The sequence below is a fragment of the Polyodon spathula genome, chromosome 20, assembly GCF_017654505.1.
Source record: "Polyodon spathula isolate WHYD16114869_AA chromosome 20, ASM1765450v1, whole genome shotgun sequence".
Lineage (NCBI taxonomy): Eukaryota > Metazoa > Chordata > Actinopteri > Acipenseriformes > Polyodontidae > Polyodon > Polyodon spathula.
Window position 1 is genome coordinate 29,625,001 of NC_054553.1, and position 25,778 is coordinate 29,650,778.

The following is a 25,778-nucleotide window of genomic DNA, read 5'->3' on the forward strand; positions in this document are numbered from 1 at the left end:
CAGGTAAATTGCCTTCTCTTATAAAATGACAATTTACCTTAAATGTAACAGCAAATTACCTTCATACTAAAAATAAGAAAAGATGTTTATTTCTATAGAACATTTACATTAAAAAAAAGTAAAAACAGATATTTTCCTTTGTTTTAACAGACCACACTTCTTTTAAAAAAACACGGGTAGCGTTGATGGTTAAATACCACAGATATTACATCTAATTACGTTAAAACTGGAATCGCAGAATCCATTGGGGGGCTGTTTGCACATAGTAGCGTTTTAATGGTGTTATTTGTGTTATTGTGTGTTAGATGTGCGGTTGCACAATTATATGTAAATGTACATGTCCTTTGTGTTCCCTCACCATTTTATGTGTTTTGTTCATATTTTGTGTGGTCACTATCTTGTGGTAGGTCAGATCTTGGAGTGGGCTAGCCTTCTATCCCCTTTATTTGTATCTCCGTTCTCTGCTCAGTTCAATGCTGGCAGTATCGCAGTCTATGAAGTAAATCCGAGGCGCGATGATTGCTGGTTGAAACTTGCTGCTGCTGTGGCGGCTCAGACTCTTATTAAGAGTTAATTTGCTGAACTTTACTAATTGTGTGTTTTTATACATTTTTTTAATGTAAATGCATGGTTTTGAAATCTCTAAAAAAGATTACCCTAATGTATGTAAAAACATGCAGTATGATACATGCAGAATTCGCTCACCAGATAACATTTTTTTACTGTACAAATGACGGTTGTCAAGAAAGCCTTCAGCGTTGATTGTACCAACTAGGGTTAAAAATTCACACTTCTATCTGTTTCAGCCTTGGCAATTATATTTCACTTCCTACTGTAACCTCCCCTTTTTCAAAACTTATATAAAAAAAAAAGTAATTATATTAACAGTATGACATGATCATTAATATCATGCAAATTCCAAAAAGATATGACGTTATGCATACGTTTCATGCTGTACATAGAAAAAACATAACTGGTTTAATATCAATGCATTTCAGTTAAATGGTGAATAAATACTAGTGGTGTAGGGCTAGGAAGTGGCACGCTGCCAGTGCTGTGATTGACCACTTCACATATCACTATGAGCAAGACAGACTGTAGCTCACCCACAAACCGTATGTATGTTTACAATTTTACATAACCTGATTTGTTGACTTAGTGACATAATTACATTGAAAAATAACTTTAAGTGCTAAAGGCAGTACTCCATACCTGTTTCAAATGGTAATTTCCTTGTAATCAGAGCTAAAATAATTTGTGCACGGCCGAGCAAATGCGTTACACGGTGTACCACGTTTTAAACACGTACCACAAAATAACCAAATTCTGAGGTACCTGTGCAGCAAATCTTTAGTATTGTAACGTGCAGGATCGTCCACAAGGGGGAGCGCAATGATGACAAATGCTTTAGTCTTTCATTGGTTTCCAGCTGATAAAATCCACAGCAAAGTATGCTGTGTTAAACTTCCCAAGAGCACACACATTATCAGAGCAAGCCTCAGCAGTCCGGTGCGCGTAACACTAATGTGCAATATAGCTGTGTTACCACATGCAAATCCTTTGTTTAATGCAAATGGCGCCCTCCTGAGTCTGTTTGATTTATTACATCTTTAGGTTAAAATTTGTAGGTGTTTGTTGTGCAGAGGATGCATAATATTATAAATACATTATTTTGCATTAGTTGACTAACTACAGATGCATAATTTAATTTTGCATAACTTGAATGCAAAAAAAATGTTACCGCTAAAAAGTTTTATACTATTCTCTTTGCAAACGATCAAGAGTAGAACCTCTTAGACTAACCCTTAGCAGACATGTGACTACTGAAGCAGTATATGGCTATGCAAGCAGTTAATGTTACAGTATTGTTAATGGTTCGTCCGATGGCTTAGATTGGTGTTTTGAGGACAGCGGAGCGACAGAACAATTTCCTGTAAGCTAATCCAATCTAATAGCATGTATGTGTCCTATTCAATAGCTTGCTTTCTTCATTATTCATTTGCATGTTGCACTTAATCCTGCGATCTTAAATCAGCAAAACTGCCCATTTTACCAGTACTTTGAATGGAGAGTATTTGTGGGGTGGGGGTTTACTCAGATCTAGGGCAAAATAGTATACCTGTTATGTAACTGAGATAGCACTGTACAAGATTGCATGCAGTGGTGAAAAACTGATTTTACAACATCACTGCCACTTGCCCATTGGAGTGAGTCTGAACAACGCGAGCTGATCAGGTGCTCTTTTTTTTTTTTTATCTATAGCAGACCACTGATTGCACAGAAGCAAATGAGATCAACAGAAACTTACAGTAAAGTCAGTTTGAATGTCCTTGAATGTCACACAAGGCATGCAGACATACCAACTCTCACCCGTCTGCAGTGAGACCCACTCATTTGAAGAACTTCAATTTCAGCCGTCTCATTTGAAACTTTGGTTCAAGTCTCCAGCCCCCACCCAAACAGGTGATAAAATAAAACAACCTCTTTTTCCATTTTTTTAAACTGTTGTATTAATGCTCATGTTTGATGCAGAAACTGAATGGCAAATAACACAGCTAAATATAACAGGTTTAAAACAAAAGATGCAGTATTAAAAATGAGGCAGGGAAATGTGACAAGGCTGAGAACAAAAAAATCCAAAACTACAAAACACAGATACAGGAATTGTTACTCACAGAAAATACTCAATTACATTCTGTTCAAAGAAGGCAGAAGCTATATATTGAAAGACTAAACCAATGGTTTACAACACACTTTCACAAGCCTGACAAATGATGGAAGAATTCTAATACAAGACAGTCTGCATTACTGTATCACTGAGATTGCAGAAGCGCTATAATACTTTGTTTAAACTGCACAGGCGTATAGCAGTGTCATCAGTTTTTTTTGAAGAACAAATAAAATCAACAATTCTTTATGCTAATAATAATAATAATAATAATAATAATAATACACTTATGTAAACAAAATCAGACAATTTTTTTTAAAAAGTATTGTTTATTTTATTTGTTCTTCAAAAAACAAAATGCATTTAACCCTTAGATGCCTGTGATGTGTTCCACTAACGCTACTATCTGAATTCCAGAGCCAGGAATCCAAAACAAACACCCAAAATATGTATTTTTTTATTTTATTTAGGAGTTTAGAATTTGGTTGAACAGATTCTAGATTCAAAATAACAACTGGCTTCCCTGTCAGATATTGGAGACCATGGCACCAAAGGGTTTGAATGATCTGCATAGGCTAGCTATACTGAGGAGGCGGGGTTCATCTCCCGGTGACACTACTGCAGAGTTCTCATAGTGGAGCAGACCCTGCTCGATATCCATGATCTGCTGAACAAGTGGCAAATAATCACCTCAGAAAATGAGGAATACATTAAGGGGGGAAAAGCAATACAAATGCATTTCTCCCTCGTCAAGCACCTGTAATACTGCAAACACATCTTGCTTACAGTCATTGGAAAGAATATCACCAGACGACTGCTGGCATCAGTTTAATGTTGCATCATTCACACAAAAGCCCATTTGCACAATGTCTTTGCTAACACAAGTACTCAATAACTACCGACATACAATAATTCTACTATTTACTATTTTAATTATGAAACCATTAGCACTGCATTATTGTATTCTGTACATCAGTGTGAATATTTATCAAAATAACCTTGCGATCCTGTGCACGAATAAGACACCCCTTTAATAAAACTCTAAAGCTTTGTGATTTAGTTTATAACGCATCTGAATTACCAACACTTATAGTAAAGACATACCAAAATGTGTACATTTTAGGTGGAATTAAAACATTAACACCAGTCCCAAGACAGTACCCCTGTCCTCCCGCCTGGCCTCACCCATTAGCAGTCAATTGGAAATCTTTCCTATAACTGTTTCTAATAACCACGCGCGTAACTTTCCAGAGACACCTGTTTCAATACTGATCCGGTATACTATAACAGCAGTAATAATAAACAAAACCTTTTATCCAAACACAGACAAAAGTGGTTTGGAAAGATAGACTGTTTGCACATGGAATGTGTCTCCCAGCCTTTCTGTTCTCAGGAATCTGTTCTGTAGACGTGCATGTTAATGTTAACAAAGCTTCAGTAACTGCAATTTATTTAAAAAAAAGTTTTTAAATCATATCTTTCCAATGGGAAAGAAAAAAATAAGCTTTTTATATGTTTTTCATTTAACAATTCAATCCTAGAGACTTTTATACTCAATAAGGTTAAACGTCACCTTTGTTAGCATTTCATTAGAACAATTTAAAATGTTGTACAAAAAAAAGTCAACTTATCGGCACTGCGTATCATTGCTCGTAGAAACAGCTCTAAAAACGACAAACCCGTGATGTTTATAAAACAGTAAACAATGCACGTGTCATGTGACCTCTGTAAACTTTTGGCTGCTGGTTATGCCTTTTCAGCCTAAGAGTGTTTGAGTCCAATTTCGTTAGTGCTGGAACGAACATGAATTTCTTATGCTTGAACATTACTTATTTTCTTTCCAACTTTTTACACACAATGTACTTCGATAAAGATGTATAGAATTTGTTTTTACAACCCTGCTAATTTTCATTCCACTGTAAAAACACCTGAAGCAGTGTTGGTTTGAATAGTCTAATATCAGACACGGTGCTACATCCTTACTGTAGATACAGTGGGTCCCTGGGAAAAGTTTCCCAGTAAAACCAGTAACCCTGTTAATACAGTCTATCCTAATCAGTACATTAAAAGCCTTGATGACAATGAAAAACAATCATTTAAAAATACAGTCCCTAAGAGATTAAACAAACCTGAACGGTATATAGCCAAGTGCATTCCTAAAAGCCCTCTGGCGTGCACTGCTAGAAGAACGAAGTATTGAGTTGACATGTCAAGCTGCACCGCGGGATAAACGTGGTAGAAAATGACTTGCTTCAAGTTACCGTGTGATTTAGCCATGTGGTACCTGGGGAAAATTGCAATGCTGCCCACTGTATGGAAAACAACGTTCACAGTAGAAAAGGGGAATGGGAGATCTTCATCTTTATAAAAGAAGAAAGTCACGCAATGCAACTGGAACTTTTCATAAATCTCTGATGAGGTCTGTTAAAGGGCTTTTGTACAGATATTTCCAAATGGCATAGTAATGTACAGCCGCTGCGATTGCTACAAAGACATGCCAGATAGCGTGTGCAAAGGGAATGAGCCCGTCACTCTTGAAGAAAACCACTCCGAAGCAGTAGAGCAAACCTCCCCAAGCCAGCTCCTGAAGCCCCTCTGTGTTATTCTGTGCAAATTGAAAAACAAGAGCAATGTGAATAGAATTAAATAATACTGCTTCTGACAACAACAAATTATACAACTAAATTATATTATTTAATATATATATATATATATATATATTATTATATATATATATATATATATATATATATATATATATATAAATTATGCATTTGGAAAACTGCACTGGAGTGTTGTTACAATGTATGGGCTACAGCAGACATTCAGCTTGGCACACTACAGTACTGTATACATTTCTAAAACTGGAAGGGAAAAAAAGGCCCTATACAAAACATGAAAGCAAAACTAAACAAGTTAGCCGCCTTTATGGAGGAAACGGTTCAGGGTTTCTGCTTCATTCACTTATTTTCAATCCTCACTCTCCTTAACTACTAGTACATGCCCTCTTATCCAGTCACTGTAGTAACAATAAGGAAGCGCTAACACCTAACTATACTTTACTGCAAGCCCTAAACACATCCAGTTTAAAAACACTGGCAACATTTCTGTTAACCTAAACTTTCCCTTTTATTTCCTTTTTAACATTATTGAACATATATTGATTTACTTTTAGGTTGTTTTTTTTTTTTTTTTTTTTTGTAGAGCCCTGCAATCACAAAATGAAACCAATTTTTATATATATATATATATATGACATGCATAACTTATTATTTTTCCCCACTGTTTACTGTAGTATTTGATTATCTTCAAGTCTTAACAAAGATGTCTGTTTAAACACAAAACCAAACCACAGCTCTCCCCATTGATACATTGCTAAACATTTACCCACCAGAATGCAGAAATTTTTGTAACAGTGAAAACAAACTACAGCTGTGGCCAAAAGTTTTGCATCACTATGCAGAATTAACTAATTTTGCTTCATAAAGTCGAATGAAACCTGCTGAATAATGTTACGTTAACATGTTGAATTACACACCACTTTGTAGTTTTCCATGTACTTAACGAAAAACTGACACATTGAAAAATGTGACACTTTGAAATCTAACATGAAATACCACTGTAGGACTATTATGACTCCCGGTAGACTTTTGCGATATCATTTTGTAGTCTCTTGGATTACATGATGTTAATTAAAAGATCTAAATTATGTTCACATAGCTGTCTGTTTTTATTTTATTTATTGTCTCGATCCAAAAATTCTAGGCGATGCAAAACCTTTCACCACAGCTGTAGGAACGTTGCAGAATTATCAGGAAACTACCGAGAAGCATGCAGGAGATCTTAAACGAATTGTTCATGTGAAGATGTAACAGTAATCGTTCATTTTCTTTTTAGAAAGAAAAAAACACACAAAATAATGTGGTAAATGCATAATAAATATAGCCCAGTATGGTCCTAAACTTCTGCAACATGAAAAATAAATAAAGACAAAATCACATTGTAACTGAAGAATAAAATCAAAAGCATACAATACCATTGACATCACAACCAAAGCAGGAAAAAAACCCATTGTTAGATAGAAGAGCAGCTCAACAAGCTTATACCTATAAACAAACAACACACTTTCAATATCTGAACTAACTGTCAGTTAAGAAGAACACAACAGGCATGCCATAAACACACAGATCAATACATATCTGCACCAGCCAATATAAACACTGTGCAACATGTGACGTTGATACACAGAGCATCCATCAGTCCCAGGACAAAAGCAAGGCTGTGCACATGTCATTATAAATCATATTCATTTTAAAATCAGGACGATCGCTTTAAATTGTCATGGTTATTAAAATACTAATAATACGCCCTGCAATGGTATACTTCTCAAATCATGAATTTGGGGCGCTATAACACCGCAACTATGGTGGTTTCTCAAACGCAGATTTGTGATGACCCAACTAAAACAGCACTATGCTGGGACTTATGAAACACTCCATATATACACACACCCACAGAAATACAGTTTATTGACGATGAAAACAAGGTGAAATCATACATCAATAAAACTCACATGGCATTATAATTAACTTTTTTTTTTTATACTCTGTCTAGTAGTACAGGAGTATAAGACCTACTTCAGTCACAGGACATACATTCAAATGCATAGCCAGTCACATTCATAAAACGTTTTCAAATTGATACATTTGCATATTAACATTCAAAATATGTATTTTTAATTTTTTTTTTTTCATTAATAAAAATATCCATTATCTTCATCAAAAAACATAAATAACTATTCAAATAAAATGGTTAATCTGTGACTCAGGTACAGCTTGGCCATGTATCACTAAACTACTGAATAACAAAACTATAAAAGGGTATCGCAAAGCAGTAAAATGGGGTCTTACTTTTCATGGTACATAAACACAAAAATTGTTCCTCCAGCTGCCATCAGCCAGATAAACCATCGCATGTGTGAAGCTAAAGGTCCAAGTTCACGAAGGTTCAGCCTGCAAAATAGTCACATAGTACAATACAGAATGGGCATGCTGTGCTGTGGAAGAGTCAAGTCAGACACTGAGTACAATACAGAATGGGCATGCTGTGCTGTGGAAGAGTCAAGTCAGACACTGAGTACAATACAGACTGGGCATGCTGTGCTGTGGAAGAGTCAAGTCAGACACTGAGTACAATACAGAATGGGCATGCTGTGCTGTGGAAGAGTCAAGTCAGACACTGAGTACAATACAGAATGGGCATGCTGTGCTGTGGAAGAGTCAAGTCAGAAGCTAAGTACAACAAGGTCGGGGTCAAATGTATACTTCAATCTGGTGTTGTTATGATTACATATGGAAAAAAACATTTTTCAACAAGATACCGCTGTTTGATACGCTGTGACCACCATGCTTCAATCTGTGCGCTCACGGTCTTGCGTTATATATTCCTATAGAAGTAAAGCATGTTAAACTTACCATGGTGCATAGGAGGCAGCAATGAAGAAATAGATGACCATCCTGTCACACATGTGAAAGCAATGCTCCACACTTCTGCAGAACGACAGCAATGGGAGGAGAAACATACACATCATTAAAGGACGAACCAGTGAGGAACTTATAAATAATTTTTCACCGGATGGGAATCTACCTTAGTGCAGTGTGTGTTTTTTTTTTTGCTCTACATAAATAAAAATACAATTCTGACTCCACTGACCTCATGTGGCTCTTTTTCCATGATATGATATGGAACACCGTGGACACAAGGAACAGCGTGCAGAGACCCATGCCATAAATCCAGGCTGTGATCTTCTTCCAGCTGTCATCCGAGAGGCGATAGAGCAGGGTCATGCCCACGAAAGCAGGTACTATGAGGAACTAAACAGGGAGGAGAGGAAAAGTGTCCCATTTATCTATATAAAAGGAATTTTTAAGAGGTATTCAAAGTGAGTCCTTGATTTAGAGTTTTGTCTCACACAGACTACAAGTACCAGAATGCACTGCAGTGAACCGGGCGCCACATGGTCACCCTACCTAGAGCATCATATGCCTCTACAAACGCAAGCGCTCCCAGGACTTACCGCATGCGTGTAGCAATTAGCAGCATGTTCATAACCAGTGGGCTGGTAGCGGCAGTTAGCTGCAGCTCGAGAGTTCATGAACCTGAGAAATCAAAGAGGCAACCAAATTCAGAACTGCAAATACAGCACAGCACAACACACAGCTTGCTTATTGTGATAGCAGGTGATTACAGTGAATTGCCTTTACTGGTTTTCGAGTCATGTCAAACATGGGTGTCTGCTTTTGACTCCAGTGGCGTGTTTATTCGTTTACGTTTCATTTTTTGATCGTCAACTCCAATCGATTTACTTCTAGTTATAATCAATTAATCTGTTGCCAGATGAAAAAAATAAAGGATGATGTGTACAGTGTTGTGACAAAAATCTTGCCAAGTTAGTTTACAGGGTCTGAAAATGTTTGCAAGTGTTTTTTTTTTGTTACCCTCCTATCATGAAGCACACTTAATGCTGCCAGAAACACTGAAGACCAATTCACAACTACAAAATGCGACGTTATGCGAGGAAACTTAGTCAGGTCTTCTTTAGATTAACTTCCTTTTAACCAAGAGCATCCTATTGAAGCGACAATGGTTCAATTCCCCTCCCCTACCCATCTGTATGTAGTTTCCATGATGCACTCTCTGACGAAACACCACCACGGCTTGCTGATTTGATTTAGTAATTACCCCCCCCCCCCAAAAAAAAGGGAACACTGGCTGTTAACTCCAGAAAGAGAAGAAATATACACGTTAAGAGCACCATCGAGCCGCTGCACTGACTTTCTGGGTTGTTTCTGTTGTACTGTGTGGTTTTGTAACTTCAGTGGGTGTTTTCTTCCTCCTTGATGGCAGTGACGCTTTTGGGGACATGACTTTGTGACTGTGCCCTGGTATTATTAAACAGCACTGCCGTTCCGTGTGTGCACACATTTTGATCTGAATTGCCCTCTGCCTCATCCTGTTCAGGGCATAATATCAGGGACAGAGCAACATCAATGACAACATGAAGTGCTACTACAGTACAGTGGCGTGAGAGGTACGACAGTGCCGCCTTTACAGTACGGCATCATCTGAACACCACCAGAATTACAGCCAAATCAGTTACCTTTTCCTTTGTACCGAGAGTGAACATAGACAAATTGTCCTACTGGGATCATTCAGCAGTCTCCAATCGCAAATGTGATTTTTTTATATTAAATGTATAAAATCAACAGGTGAAACTCCAAATGCTGCTGTAAACATATGCCTACTTGGTTTCCTGCTGTTCTCCCCCCTAGTTTTCAGCAGTACTTGACTGTGTGCATAGATACAGTACTGTAGAGGTTGTATTAGCATTATTGGGTTGTAGTGCTTGATAGGAAAAATTCCCCAACAGCAATGTGCACTGTGACTGTAAGCCTCATTGCATGGACAGCACCGCATAGACTGCCATCGTGGCACTATAGATGCCCTTTGTTCTGCAAATGCCATGGCCACAGAACCCTGGCACAACAGAGATCACACAGGGGTATGGGCAGGAGACTGAAGGCTCTCAAGGGTGAAGAGGGCAAACACTACAAATTAAAACAAAAATTCTGCAATATGTAAACCACTCAGTACATTCTTCTGAAATCATGCATGCACACATTTGCATCCCCTCAGATTTCATTCACTGTGCTACTAGATTTAATCAAATACTGACAACCCACATGCAGAAAAAGCACACACACACTATTCGCCTGACTGTGACGCCCTACATCAATACTCAGTGTCTTTGGAAGGACAGTATTGAATATGTGTTGCTATTCACTTAAATGAAACCATGCAGTCTGCCAGCAATGGAGAAGTGAACAGTCCTACCGGGAAATGACTTGCAACTGATGTTACAGATTCACAACATGAACATAACTATGTAGTATGTAATAAGTCACTTTTTTTCTCATTCATTAAATAAGGCTATTTAAAAAAAATGTAGTAAAATAGCAGGCAAACAAAAGTAGTTAATCAAGCATTAAAATACGAATAGCGTAATAATTGTAATAATAATAATAATAATAACAATTCATCCAATTATATTTGTGCAAATGCATAAGGTAATAAGCACAAAACTCAAGATTTTCTCGGATCACCTTATAAAACTTTAAGCAAACTTTGAAAGCTAAACTTAAAAAGCCTGGGACTGGCTTACCTCTGAAAACTGTTAACCCGCTTCATTTTGCAATGACCCGCCGAGAAAGAAAAGAAACGCCTGTAATGTTGCATGTAATCCGGCGCTTCAGTACTGTATTGCTGATGTTGAAAACGAGGAAATAACAGGCCTTTCGCGCATCGACCACCCGTTCAGTCTGTCACATCAACACCCCCCTGCACACGCTCTCCTAAATACCTCAACATGCATTGTTTTAAACTGTGGTCTCATTTTGACACGGGTCCGGTTGCTGATGCGAGTTTTTGACCACCTCGTTGGCTAACATTTGGAGATAACCCGCCTGCAAGCCGCCCCCTCCCGCAGCTACAGCGTCTCCATTCACATCCAGCGAGCCACACTACCCGTCACGTGACAGACAAGGCTCCACAGCAAGCCGCGCTGCATCTCAGATCTGACCGCCAGGCCCTGCTACAGATCACGCTGTCTCTTGCCACGCTAGGTTAAGTTCTTTCTTTTTTTTTTAAAGAATGAACGCAGGACGATTGCATGTGATTCGTTTATTTTATTGCAGCTCTGATGCTACCACGTTTCAAGTCACCCTTTGTCAGTAAAATTCTAAAATATTAAAACACTCCCCCAGATTTGGGACACAAAAGGAGTTTAATGCACCGTGCATGGCTGGCACGACCGTGTAGGTAAACCTGTACTGTTCCGTTCATTATAGAAAGGTGTATCAGGCTTGTACTGGTATGCAATAGTGGCTAACACCCAGTACCTGCCATCTTGATTTGCTGTAACGCATTTATCCAGGTGGTAAACGTGCATTTTAATTAAGCACGTTTTTTTTTTTTTTGTTCTTAAGCTTTTAATTCAGGCTGTTTTCAGTAAAATACAACTTTCCTTTGTTAGGTGAGGTGTCTCAAACACACAGATTATCTATGAGGGTAAACAGGGGCTCTGGAACTAGGGGTGCTGGGGGTGAAGTAGCACCCCCTGGCTTTGCATGGCTTCCATCATATACAGGGGTTACAGTTTTGTCTAATGGCTTTCAGCACCCCCACTTTAAAAATCGTTCCAGTGTCACTGGGAGTCTGGGAGTTCACCATTCTGATGCCGCGTTTGAAATGTGTAACAGGCTACAGCATGCTTTTCACTGCAGGGTTGGGTAAGCTTTTACATGCAAGGGCAAACCTCCAAGACGATCCGTTCCTGTACGAAAGAGGCTTAAGGAGATGCAGCTGAATTGTCTTTGTAAGCAATGACACACAGGTCTGGTTGTGGTTGTCCCCAGTTAAAAGAACCCATCACTGCAATTTCAGTTTGTTATATTGGAATAAACAGTTATGGAGGGGTTTGATTCTTGGCTAATTTGCCTACTTGCAATGACTTGCATCTTGTTTTAAGACTACCCTCTCTCCTGTGTTTTTAAGCAGGGAACATTGTCTATAAGTTTTCTGCCTGAACATATATGTCCCATCTCTTGTTAAACCTGCATAACCTCTGCACTCAAGCCAAAAACAAAAGTGAAAAAAGACGCGCAAGTTCAAGTTTGGATTGGTGTGTTGGGAGTCTCCTTGTTCTTCATTTCCTAATGCACTGTAAATAACAATAGCTTCCTGTCTGGCAGGTTTGTGGAGCACAGAGTCATGTCAGAAAGGAAATCTGCTGGTCTGGGTAGAGGAGAGGACCTCTGCATGCTGCAGAGCAGAAGGGGCACACTCTGATACATTTTGGAGTTTTGATTTATTTATTTTTTGGAAGTGTTTTAGAATGTTCCCTATTAAAATATTAATAATAGAATAGCATCGGGATTCCATTGTAATACCCATACTGACCTTTATCATCATTGTTTTCATTCAATTCATTTTTACATAAAGAAAAAATGAATTTGTATTCAAATGATAATCTGTGTGAATTACTTTTTTCATTTGCGAGTACAGAAGTCTGCTCTTTTATCCATGACCTGGCTCTTACTGAACTTCTTCTATAATCACTTTCAAATGATGCAAAAGAGATCACAGATAAGTATGGTCAAACATTGTAAAAACATCCATGATAGAGCTCAATGAATGCATAGTATACAGCTTGGAAAGGAATGGTAAATTGCAGAGTAACAGGTACAGGTCTAATATACTATGGAAGAACCACTTTCATGCAAAAACTACTTCATAAAACCACCCCTAAAAGAGATTTCCCACATGCTAACCTAGTATTGCCAGAGTTGTAGAAGGGGGCAGAAATCAATTGCATGCCCCTAGTGGTCATTATCGAAACCACCTCACTTCAGAAATGTAGCTTTTGGACAAAAGAATTGCTTGCTGCTGTTGTACTAATCCTGGTAAATTACTGATCCAAGCAGAAACAGCAATAAATCATATTAAAGAACACACATCATACGAACCTAAACAGGTAAGAAATGAAATACTTAATAAATGATGTTGGGATGAAATATATCTTTGACATGCCCAAAAGCTTTGCTTCCCTGTTTACATTGTAATAAACCAATAACCCAGTCGCTGACCAGCGTTGCACAAATAATCTGCACCTACAGACAAGAATGGGGGGGGGGGGGCTTTCACTTGTAAGCAAACAGCACAAGACTTACAAACACGCACACGCAAAGTGTCCCGGAGAGTCCAGAAATGAATGCAGGTTGAACAGTGTTGACAGAAAACACGACGGTGTGTTGACATCTACCTACTGTACCTTGTGACCTCACAAGCCAGATAAAGGGCATGTTATGCAAACTGAAGAATGCCAGTCACTTTCAATGTCACGGTAACCTGCGCTGAGTGTGAGGAAAGGGCAAGCATACCAAGAGATAACTTTATGAATGTAAAGGCTTTGTTTGTATGAGAACATGGTCCTTATTACTTTCTTAATTCCACTTTGGCTCGGGTGAAACCATTTTTTTTTGTATTTATTTATTTTTATTAATTTTTTAAAATCGTATTTATTTACCAAACAAGAAGCAGGCTCCTGGATGCTGTGAAAGACGTGACGATCCAACACTAGTTATCTTACCCATTAAACACAGCTACTAACATTTTCTCTGACGCGAACACGGGTTACAATATTAAATAAACACCTGTAAAACCACAGTGGCCAAATATTTGAAGAAAGCGTAGATTATGATAGGCTGGTGATAAACCTGCTAGTTTTGTTGATTGAGCTGCAATTCATGCAACCTTTAAATAAACTAAACAAGCATCAGCACCAAGCAACCGGAAATAGTGGAAGTGAAACAGGTAACTCATCGGGTTCAGTTCAGTACTTGATCGTGGATAATTATGCAAATGTCAGTTACTCTTGGGAACACAGGCATGGGTGAGAAATCCTTGACTGATTAAAATAATTTAAGATGTTTAACTTTTAGATCTAATCACATGGATTGGTGATGTCCTCGGGGCACACCCAAGCATTGCAGTGCGTCGGTTTGTTCTGCAAGGTGAGAGGACAGCAAGCCTGGTTTGTCTGACAATGTTGTCCTGTCTAGACTCATTTGGCGGATGCTCGTCAGCTGATTGCAGAAACAGCTCAGCGCCACATGCTTTGGAGAATGCCCGGTGCACGGTTACAGAGCACAGCAGGGGTAGCCCTAGCTAGCACCAAAAATATTTTCCAGAAGGCTGCGATGATTAGATGCCAGAGTATTACTGGAAAGATATGTGTGAAGCAGCTACATACCCTACCCTGCTGTATTGAAATACCACATTTCACAAAGGCTGCAACAGGACACTTTACCTCCTGCATGTTCTATGCTGCAAGTGAATCCTAAATTCTTAGTATTCATCTTTATGGTAATTTCAAATTGCTTGTAGTGCGTGTGTGTGTGTGTGTGTGTGTGTGTGTGTGTGTGTGTGTGTGTGTGTGTGTGTGTGTGTGTGTGTGAAGAACCACAGCAGCACCCTTAGCAGACCACTAGCAAGAGCAGCACAAAGGACGTAGATGTGCAGCAAGGTACTAATAGAACAGCACACTGCCTGGTATTGATGTCATACCATTGTAATGCAATAGATGCAACATGCTACCACTGTGGCACCATCCATTAATGGTTCACACCATAGCCCCTGTGCTCCTCTTCCCCCCTTTGATCCCTTAGTACTGTTATTTTAGTGCCAACATCTGCATTGCCTTTGATTGGGTTTTTTTTTAAATGGATGAACCTTGACAAGCGGTATGAAATCAAACTGTAATTTTAGTCAGAAGGAGAGAAAGCTAATTTTGTATTCGCCATAAGAGAATCTCAAGCAGACTCTTTTCCCAGGCCCCCTGATGGGAGGTATGGTAAGGAGAAGTGTCATGCCCTTCGTATATTGAAAAGCATTAAGAGCCTGTTCTACTTTGGTTAGCAGCACTGTCATAGTATCACAACATTTAGACCTGGCTCAACACACAGTACAGTCTGCTGTGTGGGTGTAACCCAGCCATTTCATGTAGCCTTCTGCCAAGCCACAGTGTTGTTCCCAGTGTGAACACAGGCACATGATTTCACTCCCTCATGAGGCACTGCAAGCGCTTTGCTTCCTGGAGCTGTATAATTAATAAGGGAATTGAGGGTAATTATGCTGCAATTCTTTTTCAATCTGGAATGCGATTGTTCATCCCCGATCCCTGGAGAATGTAATCTATATGTGAGATTTGGATGGGTTATAATTGATCTGATCTAATGGTGTGTTGCTCTACCTGCTTCTGTTTCCAGAGCCTCCTCTTTCATTGGCTTGAGGCACAGGGTTACATCTAAAAATCGACTTCCTGATATGCGGGTCACATTGCCCTTAGAACATTGGAAGGTCAACTCCAGTTCGAATTCCTTGTTTAAATCAATTCCCAAGTCCTTCGAAGGAATTGATATTTTAGAGACAATAATTGTTGGGGTTGGTCATTTGAAGCCAGTTTAATTGAATAACAGTGATTTCAATGTTAGTAATGTGTTGCCACTGTGAGAAGCTCATTTTAACAGAATGCTGCCCGTTGCAATTGTGATCAATGATGTGTTGGAATTGATTAGAAGAGAATGGGAATCGATTTTAAAAAGGAAATGGAATTGACTGTGTTTGTAAACCATAGCGATTGGTCAAGTGGAAAGGATGTGACTTTGTGGGAAACAATAATGACCCTGCACAATCAAATTCGAAGCTCATTAGTCAAGTCATTTAATAGAGGAGTTAGCAGCTGTGTAATGCAATTCAGTTCTTGATGGGAATGCCAGGCTCTGTTTTGTCTTAATGATTTTGTACACTGTACAACCGACTTTGTGAAATAACGCTGTTGCAAAAATGTTTACGACCAGAATAGCATTATTTGTAATGTACTGTTTTCCCCAGAAAACTAATTATAGCCTGATAGCAAGGGCACCCTTTGAAGGCATTGTCTTAGTGTGTTGACACCGGAACACAAATCTTGACTGGTGATAAATGGAGATCAGAAGGCAAATTCTCTGGGTATGCAGGAATGAGGCTGTTGAGGTCATACTGGCCAGCTGGATGGACTGTGTTAATAATGCAATTCATTGTAGCATCACAGCATGTGATCAGTAAGAGAATTGCCATTTTAATACAGGACAATCCAGTCCCAGCTGCTACAGTCGACTAGGCTATTATTATTTTGAATTGCATTACCTTTTGAATATCTAGACCCTTATCATTTACTGTGCATCCTATCATGAGATATTGAGTAATACTAAAAAGAAACCAAATTAGACATTTTGACAAATGTTTTGAACCAAAAGTGTCTAAAGCGTCTTTGTAAGTGCAGTGATAATGTCGGAAATACACAAATTGTGTAAATACACAGTGCAACTGCAAAAGCCGTCAATAGCGAGTGCTTAAAATGTTTTAATTACAAACATGTAACTGCATTGTAACTACACAGCCACCAGCAGAATCCCACAATAATCAAGTTCCTAGCATGCTGTAAACTTTATCTTATCAGTCCCAGTGAATAAGCAACCTCGACTCTGAGCTCAAGTATGGGTTCAGGCTAAAGAATCCCCCTGGTCACGACGGCCGTTAGAAACACTGCATTCTAACCTCTTTTGGAGTCGTATCCCACATGAAGCTCCACCTTGTTGCTCATGCATTCCAGGTGACACACAATCAAAAGGAATCAATTTGGTTGCACCCTTTTCCATAGAACAGAAGCAGTAGAAGCAATTGTATCTGTTGCTGGTCTTTCCCAGGGACAGGGTGAATTGCACAGTTTAGTCCTTAGCAGAGCATACTTCTCTGGAAAATTATCGGGCTACAAGACAGGGTATATGAGAATGAATTACCAGTGCTTTGAGGTCAGCTACAGAACCCTGAGGTGACGTGTCGGCGGGCAGTTTCAAATGGAAAACGTTCGGTATACTGTACAATTGTTCCATGTTGGTCCCCCCAGTGTTCTCTGCACTGGACAGTGTGTTCCTTTCAGCACAGGCGCAAAGATCTGATTGTTTGTGCCTCCTTTAATCAAGTTTCCACTGCTTAACCTAACCACATACTTTAAAAAAACAGCCCTTCAAAAATAAAGCATTCCTTAAAACGGTCCTTAAAGTTGTGTGAATAGAGCCGGAAGTGTAGGGTTGTTAGGGTTAGGGTTCTAGTTCTGTGAGGGCTAAAAAGCACAGCACAAAGCTGCAGATTTCTTTTCTTGCACTGTTAAACTGCGGATTAGTTGACTGTCTCTTCATTTTGAAAATGGATCCCGTGTTGTACCAACCAGACCAGAGACAGAAATGTTTGAGTGAGAATAACAAAACTAGACAGAAATTTCTCTATAATGCTGTAAAGCATTTTACAAATTGATCCTAAAATTATGAAATTGTAAAGCAAGCGCAGGAATAGACATTGCCTCATGTAAATAGGTGCAGTTCTTATTGAAAAAACTACGGCCGAGAAGTGCTTTTGTATTGACCTTTGTCTGTGAGTGTTATCTACACTGATATCGCAAGAGGGGTTACAATAATTGCAATTTATTATTTTATTAATGCAATATATTACATATTGTTTTTTTAAACTAAATTTGCACCTGGATATAGTGACATGATTACAGTGCGATTAAGTTGACTGCTTAATCTAAAGCACACCGAATGGGAATCAGGCATGTACAATATGTGACAGACAGCAATAGTGGAGATTAAACTGACTGCTGAAACACAATACTGCTTTAAACAGTTTGATAAAGGAGTTCAAGCCTTCAACAATTCAAACACACATCCATAAATATATCATGATAGGAAAACGAAGTGTAGCAAATCACTTACCTTTTAAACCTCGTCTTCTGCAGGTTGAATGTGAACATTGTAGAAAAGAAAAACAACAAATAAACAGAACAGTTTCTCTAGGTAGGGTGGAAGGGGGTGGGGTGGAAACACAGTGTGTCACTGTTAGACCAAAGTGCTTCTCTTCTCCGTGAGGTCGGTGGAGGCCTCATACGTGCTGACGACCTTCTCTCCGCAGCGGGCTGTGGCAGGGGAGCTCTGCATCACCACCAGCCTGATAGGGGACTGGGTGGCTGGGGCTGGCTCAGAGTCATACTCCTTGCTGGGGTCCTTCCCCCTGCAGTCGTACAGCACGCAGGACACCAGGAACACCAGCAGCAGGATGACATAGCTGGCAACCAGGATGATCAGGTTCAAAGTCACAGGGTCGATTTCCAGGTAGAACTCCATTAGAATCCCATGTTATCTTCACATCGTGCAGTAAAACAATAACAAACGACAAACAAAGAGCCCGCAGCTACCTGCACATAGTGGAGAAGGGAGAAGCCAGGGACTGAGTAAGCCAGGCAGTCAGGGAGTGAGTGAGGAGGAGCGGCAGGCCAGTGTCCCCGTCTCCCAGAGATCAGAATGGATATGTTGGCTTTGTGGTAAAAATACTTTAATCCCCCCACCGTTCCTGCAACCTTGAGGTTCTGCTGTCGATGATTAAAGCAGCTCAGATTAATAACTTAAGCCACCCCTTTTAATTTTGCACAGACTAAGTAGGATTTAAACAGCCAAAATCAGCATTTCTAAGGCTCAACCACTTCCTCCATCCAAATCATACATGAAACATGTGCAGTGCTTGAAGAATGGACCTTTACACAGTGTGTTTTAATATACGTGTGTGTGTGTGTGTGTTTACTGTATGCATGGAGCAAAAGGGACTGTAACTCTGACACTATGATATATGGAACACAAAAATTCAATGCACACGCAGGGTGGCAAAAAAGATTCCTCTGACTGGGATGGCAAGTTGTGCTTAATAAAACAAAGCGTGAAACATGCACCTTGATTATAATAAGCAGCATGAAGAACAGTAAGGCTGTGCATGACGTCCTGGCTTGTACAGAGATGCTCATATTGTGGGGGTCCTGATCACACTGTAGGGTTATAACCTCGCACTGCCTCCCCTTCCCATGAAGGGACACCCCATTAAAAAAAAAAAAAAGAAAAAGAAGCTGCTTGCAATGCCTTTGTTAGCCAGCGTGTGGCTAGGACTTGAACAATGATCAGAGATTCTGATTTTCAGTTTTGCTAAAAAAAATTCCTGGTCTTTACCGAAGCACTAGGTTGGTAATTTTCATCTTGAATTTGGCCCAGTCAGACCTGAGAAAATACTGATTTATACCAAGACTTCACTGTTGGAAGATGCATTTTATGTAATTTAAGTGTGTTACTAAGCTATTTCTTTACTCTGTTTTCAGCAACCACAGCAAGTTCAATAGGTAACAGCTGGTGACATTGTAACAGAGCATTCATTTGATCTCAGTGTTTGTTAGTGTCGAGGATCAGCCCTCTTTGTCCTGCCAGGGTGTGGGGGTGTAAGGGGAGTTTCATTCGATTATTTGGGGTTGTTTTGTTTCTAACCTTACAAGGTGCTAGCCGACGACGTCTGCTTTTTTTAATGAAGGGATCAACTCTTCTCTTTAGCAAGCAAACAAATTGCTGTTACAATAAAGCTGCTCAGGGACCTTATTCAAAATGTGCATTGATCGTATCTGTCTGAGCACGATTAGTGCGGTGAATCTTCTCCAGACTTTCACTGTAGACTTCTACAGACGTTTCTTTAATTAAACTGTATAAAGTTTCCCATGGTTATACTGTGCATTTGCCCTAGTTTACCCCTGATCTGCCATGTTCTTCAATAGGCTTTACCATACCTCGCTATTCTTTGCAATGCTTACCTATTCCTTACCATACTTTTACTCGGTTTTATTACACTTTGCTATGCTTTTAGTAGGGCAAACTTTTATAAAGGAATAATCAAAATGGCAAATGTGTCTTTACATCCAGTAGTCTTTTATTTTTAAACTCATATATACAGAAAGAATCAGTGTAGACTTTTTAATATTCTTGTGCTTTAGAGAAACAGAAACATATTAGCTATCATATCATCAGACATCTTCCTTGAGAGCGGTATTTTAACCAGCAAGGGAAACTGGACGGTTTGAGCGACACTGGCTTCACAGCGGGGGCATATCCCTGTGTCAGCCTTCCTGCGGGCTGGTCCTGGCTGGGACATGCTTTCTGTTACGTCCCTGCAAAAGGGCTTGTTTTGCATGGCAGCAGTGGCGCTTTGATGTTTGCTAAAGATAAATCTCCCCTGATGCGAGGAGGATACTGTTTTGTAATGTGCATTTTGTAAAGTGCATCCTGTCCTATCTCATCTAAGAGTAACGAGTGGATAAGTCATGTAATCTTTGCGGTGACATGCGCACCACGTGTTGCCTGAGCATATCAGACAGCAGCCCTCATTTTGTACTGGATGTCATTTTAATCTTAACTTTTAATGCATTAGCCAGAGTGCAGATTGAGAGTCAACCATCTGTCCAGATCAATAAGAGATTTGGGAAGGGGGTGGGGAGGTGCAAATATAATATAATGTAATACTCAGAGTGCTAATATTGAATGCTCTGTCACTGGTATTCCAGGGACAAAGAGTACAAAAGGACAGAACCTCACTTTGGGATGTTGTGATTCAGCACTGCCTCTGCAATAGTAATCTACAGTACAGGACAAGTCTGTTTCAATCCTGTTCCAAGACATTCCCAGAGGCCAGTTCTGGAATGAGGTCAATTCTAGAATGAGGCATTGCTGTTGCCAGCCCAAGTGCTGTGCCACCCATTCTTATTCATATAGTGATGGCTGGACACCTCTGTTGCTGTCTGGGGAAGGTTAAGAGTGCACTCTGGTCCTGCTATTGCACTGATTAGGGATATTGTTTGGTATGAGAAGCATCTGGCACTCCTTATCGGTTATGGGTGCTGATGTAAGAATGCCAGAGTCAGGACCTCGAGGCACAAAGTCTGTGTACATATGTATATCTATTTATAAATCTGAAAAGTTTTTTTTTGTTTTTTTTTTGAAGAAAACAAACAAAAAAAAAAAAAATATATATATATATATATATATATATATATATATATATATATATATATATATATATATATATATATGGATAAACTGTTACTACTGTTTTAATAACTAGCTACATCATTTTGGCTTCTGCCATGTTCATGTACCTTGCTTCGGAAACCGAAACGTTGCAGTTAATTATTAAAACCGCAAATCTTCAGTTTATCAATTATTATCAATTACTTCTTCTTTATGAAGTTTTCTAGTGATTGCTACGTATCCTGTTGGATCCTGATTCTCCTTGGATATTGATATTAATTCTCGGTATTTAAAGGATGTACAATGATACTGAGACATGACTAGTCACAAAGGGGAGCTCAGTCTTATCCACACACAGAGCTGCAGAGATGGTTTTAACTTTAGACAGCCAGCAGAGGGCAATCACAGCTAGATGAACGCAACGCAAGGCATGGGACCAGATGCTTTATTTTTCCAGGTGCCAATTCTGCCAGATTAATATATTAGCTTGACCTGCTGTACGTTTGTGTCAAACACTACTGTAGCAAAGCATGTCTTTCACTATTTAAAAATGTCATTTCATGTTTTTTTTTTCATTTGATGGCTCATGATGTGGTTTAAAATATAATATATATATATATACATATATAATGATAGTTGCACTACATTCAGTACTAGTATTGTGTATACCGGTAGTCACTTATCTTGAAATATATCTTTATACGTCATACTTTACAATTTTCTGAACATTGAAATCACTGTGACTCATATCAATGTCTTCTCACGCATATCAATGTGACTCATATCAATGTCTTCTCACGCATATCAATGTGACTCATATCAATGTCTTCTCACTAATATCGATGTGACTCATATCAATGTCTTCTCACTAATATCGATGTGACTCATATCAATGTCTTCTCACTCATTAAATGTCCTTAACTGATTTAACACCACATGCACAAATTAATTGGAGTATGCATGACCTGTTTACAGCACATGGAATATCACAGATTGAGATGAACCTGTGAGCTAGGACCAAGGTTCTATACCGTGTTCTACATTCCAGTTTCAGATTATGCAGACACACAGTGCCACAATGCAGTTAACAGACAGCCCGCACTCAGATACTCGTTCCCAGGGTATGTTATTTACTGTGTTCTTTATGTGGTGGGTGGGACTGATGTAATAATTGGCAGCTAAATTAATTATTTTTTTACTTGTGTGCAATAAACATGAGAATTTGTGATGTCTTTTTCCCATGTTTCGTGGTTAACATTGTGTGGGGTTTAAATTTAATCATGCTAGCAAGAAACCTAGGAAGACCGTTCTGTATAAAATGAGCACAACATTTCGCTTCTTGGCTCTCTTACGCGCAAGAGCGCAATGATACTGGCTCGGGGGTCCGTCAGAAACGTTTGGTTTGAAGTTGTTCTTTCGTAGTTTGATAGTTATGGAGAAGTTTCTTTGTGTTTAGGACTGTGAAGTATAGACGGTGTTTGACAATCAACCTGTCGTCAATAATAAAGTAAATGTATGGTATAAGCACTGATAAAACACAAGCACACATTGCAATTCAGTGAAGCATGGTAAAGCACAGCAAAAACCACATGCAAAGTACCCAACTAAACTATTACTGTTTATACACTGTACTCTCTGACCGACTATACGTACATCTATATGCATATTATTGTGAAAGCCATCATGCAAATAAAGAACAACTGACTGACCGAAATACAATATACAATAGCAGAAGCTAATGATAAAAACTTTTTAAAACCTGTGCATCTAAGGAGTGGAAATCATGTTCTGGCTAACTGCACAGTCAGATAAAGCAATGGAAAGTTTTTGACAATTAGTCTTAATAGGTGACTATTATCAAGTAGGATGTCCATAATCTGGTCCATTCCTGCAGTGACGTCTGTGGCTGCGCTGAAGATAACACGTATTGCGTTGTGATCAAGAGCTGCAGTTGATGACTCACGCAACCAGAACGATGGCAGCTCATGTGATCTCATCGCCGCTTTGTATAAAGTGCCAGCAGCCCAGTGAGCGGAAATCTTCTCGGGGTTATCATGACATGTGTCAGTGCTGAGAATCACTGTGTGTGTGACTGCGTGACCCTCTCCTGCAGCCAAATCTCCAGAAAACAAGCAAAGAAATGAGCAGGCAACAAGACCAATGCCAAAAACAGAGGGATTTGTTTATACCAGGCAACTCTGTGAAGGCACACTCATACAAATGCAACAGCTACCAAGGCCCAGGACATGCTCAAGTTTCACGGCAAATGGTTACAATATTAGTTTAAGTGGTAGCATACAATCTATAAACATGGTTTTAATTATGATATAAGCAGATGTGTAATTGGTAGTGTCAGGAGTCTCAGGGATTTGCAGAGTTTGTTTGTTTTACATTGGCTTCTCATATTCGGTAATCCAATATCAGCTGTCTGTAGCAAGCCCCCTTTGGTCTAAACCACAAATGACTTGGAATGGCTTGATGATCTTAATAGACTATGACACCAGTGATAGAACACATTTTCATTTCAATTTGAAAAACAAACATCTGTAGGATGTTTTATTTTTAATAATGCAACCAAGATCATTTTCAATATTTGCCTTGGCTTTTTTGATTTATTCCAGCTATTGTAACAAAATGAACACACACAAAGTAAGGCTTTGCTATCTCTCTCCTGACTTATGACTTGTGCATTCCCTGTTTTACATAAAGAAATACACAAGTCATAAGTCAGTCTGTGAGCGGAGAGTGTATGATGTGTCTGGGTTGTCTGGCAGCTGTTAGATTGAAGCAACTCAGCATTGGTCCTTGAGGTCAAATTCTTGCACTGAGGCCAGCCGGTAATGTCTGTAAATCTCGTGTGAGGATTCAATTCCAGCTGAGCTCTTGTCAGGTGTTAGTGTGCTTTAGGGAGCCTCCATTGCTGTGGTTTACTGTGGTTTCCCACAATTAAGCATGTCTCAGCGTAGTTCAGCGTAGAAGCTCTGTGGAATCATGATACAGGCACGCTTAACCACTTAATCAGACTTCTGTGCATTGTGTTTGTTTTTTGACTGGTAGAACCTAATATATTTGACTACTTGCAATTCATTTAAACAGTTTATCTAGATTATGCTGTTTAAAGTATTGTTGTATTATTGTGTTGTTCTTTTAAATGTATTATAAAGGATATTTTTAAATACTTTTTTTTTTTACATACACAGAGAACAAATGTAAAACTAAACTACAGGGCCAAACTGTTCATAAATTCATACGCAATACCTGAGTCTTATTGTCATAGCTATAACAATGAGAATCCCTTATGTGACGTCTTTGTAAGCATTTGCATTCTGCAATAATAAAGAAGTCAATAACATAGTGAAAGGGAAAAGCACTTTTCCTGCCAATGGGATGTCTAATTGTCTATGTCCCATTGTTATGTTCTTACTCACCACCCTTTAAAGGCAATTAGTGGCTATATCAGATTGTCTGTGGGAGAGTTGATCGTTCCCACCATAGACCTGGTGCCAGAGTGTCCCATAAGCTCGGCAGCATGTCCATTGAATTACCAGGAGGATACGTCACGCAGTCCCTGCTGAGAGCTGTGCGGGCCCCTGGCTGTGATGTGAATAAGTGATAGTGCTCCAACAATGGCAAGTGGCCTGGCAGTGTGTGAATTCCGAAGCCAGGCCAAGTCGGTGTGTTTGTTTATTTTTACAATGCTATCGTTCGCCAGTGCAACAGGGAGCCACTCCTTCTCAAACATCCTGGCCGCTCTGCTAACAACAAGCGGTGTCACGCACACAAGGCTGGAGCAGACCTCGTTTTTTTTTTTTTGTATCCAGCTAAGCCAGCCACTGGATATCCTATCAGTATTTAAAGCTTTGACATACATCTTTCATGCAGGGTCACAAACGAATGAAACAATGTCCTGAACATTGCAGATTCCCTGCACCAAGGGGTCAGCATATTAAGAGGATGAATGTTAGAGTAGGGGATTGTTTAGATAAATGATGCTCTTGACACTTTCCTCATGACCAAGCAGATAGTGATGCATTTCCTTTCCATTTACTTCCTTTTCCATGCCCGGCCAAAGCCAGGGACTTTAAAAACTGCAGCCCTTTTAAAAGGGTTGGTTCCTAAAGGTTGTTAAGATCTGAATATATGAAAGTATTTGTTTCATTTAGTTAGGACCCGAACATTAAAGCAATTCATTTCACAGTCTACAGGAGAGCTTAAAGGCCTGTGTCAGGGTATCCAAAAGTGTCCCTTCATTTGAAACCTCTTGCAAACTGGACAGGGAACCAATAAAGTAAAAGGGACCCCTTTAAATTGCCACGGCACTACATGTCTACTGTGAAACCAATTGATGAAAATTTAAGTCAAAAAATACTGTTTCACAAAAAAAAAAAAAAAAAAAAAAACATGATTGCATTGGGCTGCAGGGCAGAATTGATGTCAGGTAATTATTTTTACTCCCAGGCCGCACTGGTGTTTAAGTATTGAACCCCGGTTACCAGAATGCAATAAAAATGAGGTGGCCTGCAGTTGATTCTGGCGGTATTAAGACCCACTGCCGTCTAGATCATTAA

At 39.3% G+C, this 25,778-nt stretch overlaps 2 protein-coding genes across 4 annotated transcripts; both read right to left on the reverse strand.

Moving 5' to 3' along the window:
- Nucleotides 1-2,972: 2,972 nt before the first annotated feature.
- Nucleotides 2,973-18,216, reverse strand: LOC121295803 (monocyte to macrophage differentiation factor-like). 3 transcript variants are annotated; one of them, XM_041220860.1, is made up of 7 exons: nt 18,097-18,216; nt 8,745-8,826; nt 8,381-8,541; nt 8,143-8,217; nt 7,579-7,680; nt 6,705-6,774; nt 2,973-5,273 (listed from the first exon to the last, which is right to left on the reverse strand). In XM_041220860.1, exons 1-7 carry the CDS (start codon nt 18,132-18,134, stop codon nt 5,070-5,072), a joined length of 732 nt encoding a protein of 243 aa, XP_041076794.1. In that variant the 5' UTR covers nt 18,135-18,216; the 3' UTR covers nt 2,973-5,069. The 3 variants fall into 3 exon arrangements, with proteins under 3 accessions (XP_041076794.1, XP_041076795.1, XP_041076793.1); XM_041220859.1 differs by lacking the exon at nt 18,097-18,216 and adding an exon at nt 10,890-11,265 and having other exon boundaries at nt 2,974-5,273; XM_041220861.1 differs by lacking the exons at nt 6,705-6,774; nt 18,097-18,216 and adding an exon at nt 10,890-11,266.
- On the reverse strand, nt 18,137-18,719 carry si:ch73-256g18.2 (small integral membrane protein 36). Its single transcript, XM_041220862.1, has one exon. It carries the CDS (start codon nt 18,502-18,504, stop codon nt 18,220-18,222), a length of 285 nt encoding a protein of 94 aa, XP_041076796.1. The 5' UTR covers nt 18,505-18,719; the 3' UTR covers nt 18,137-18,219.
- Nucleotides 18,720-25,778: the final 7,059 nt, after the last annotated feature.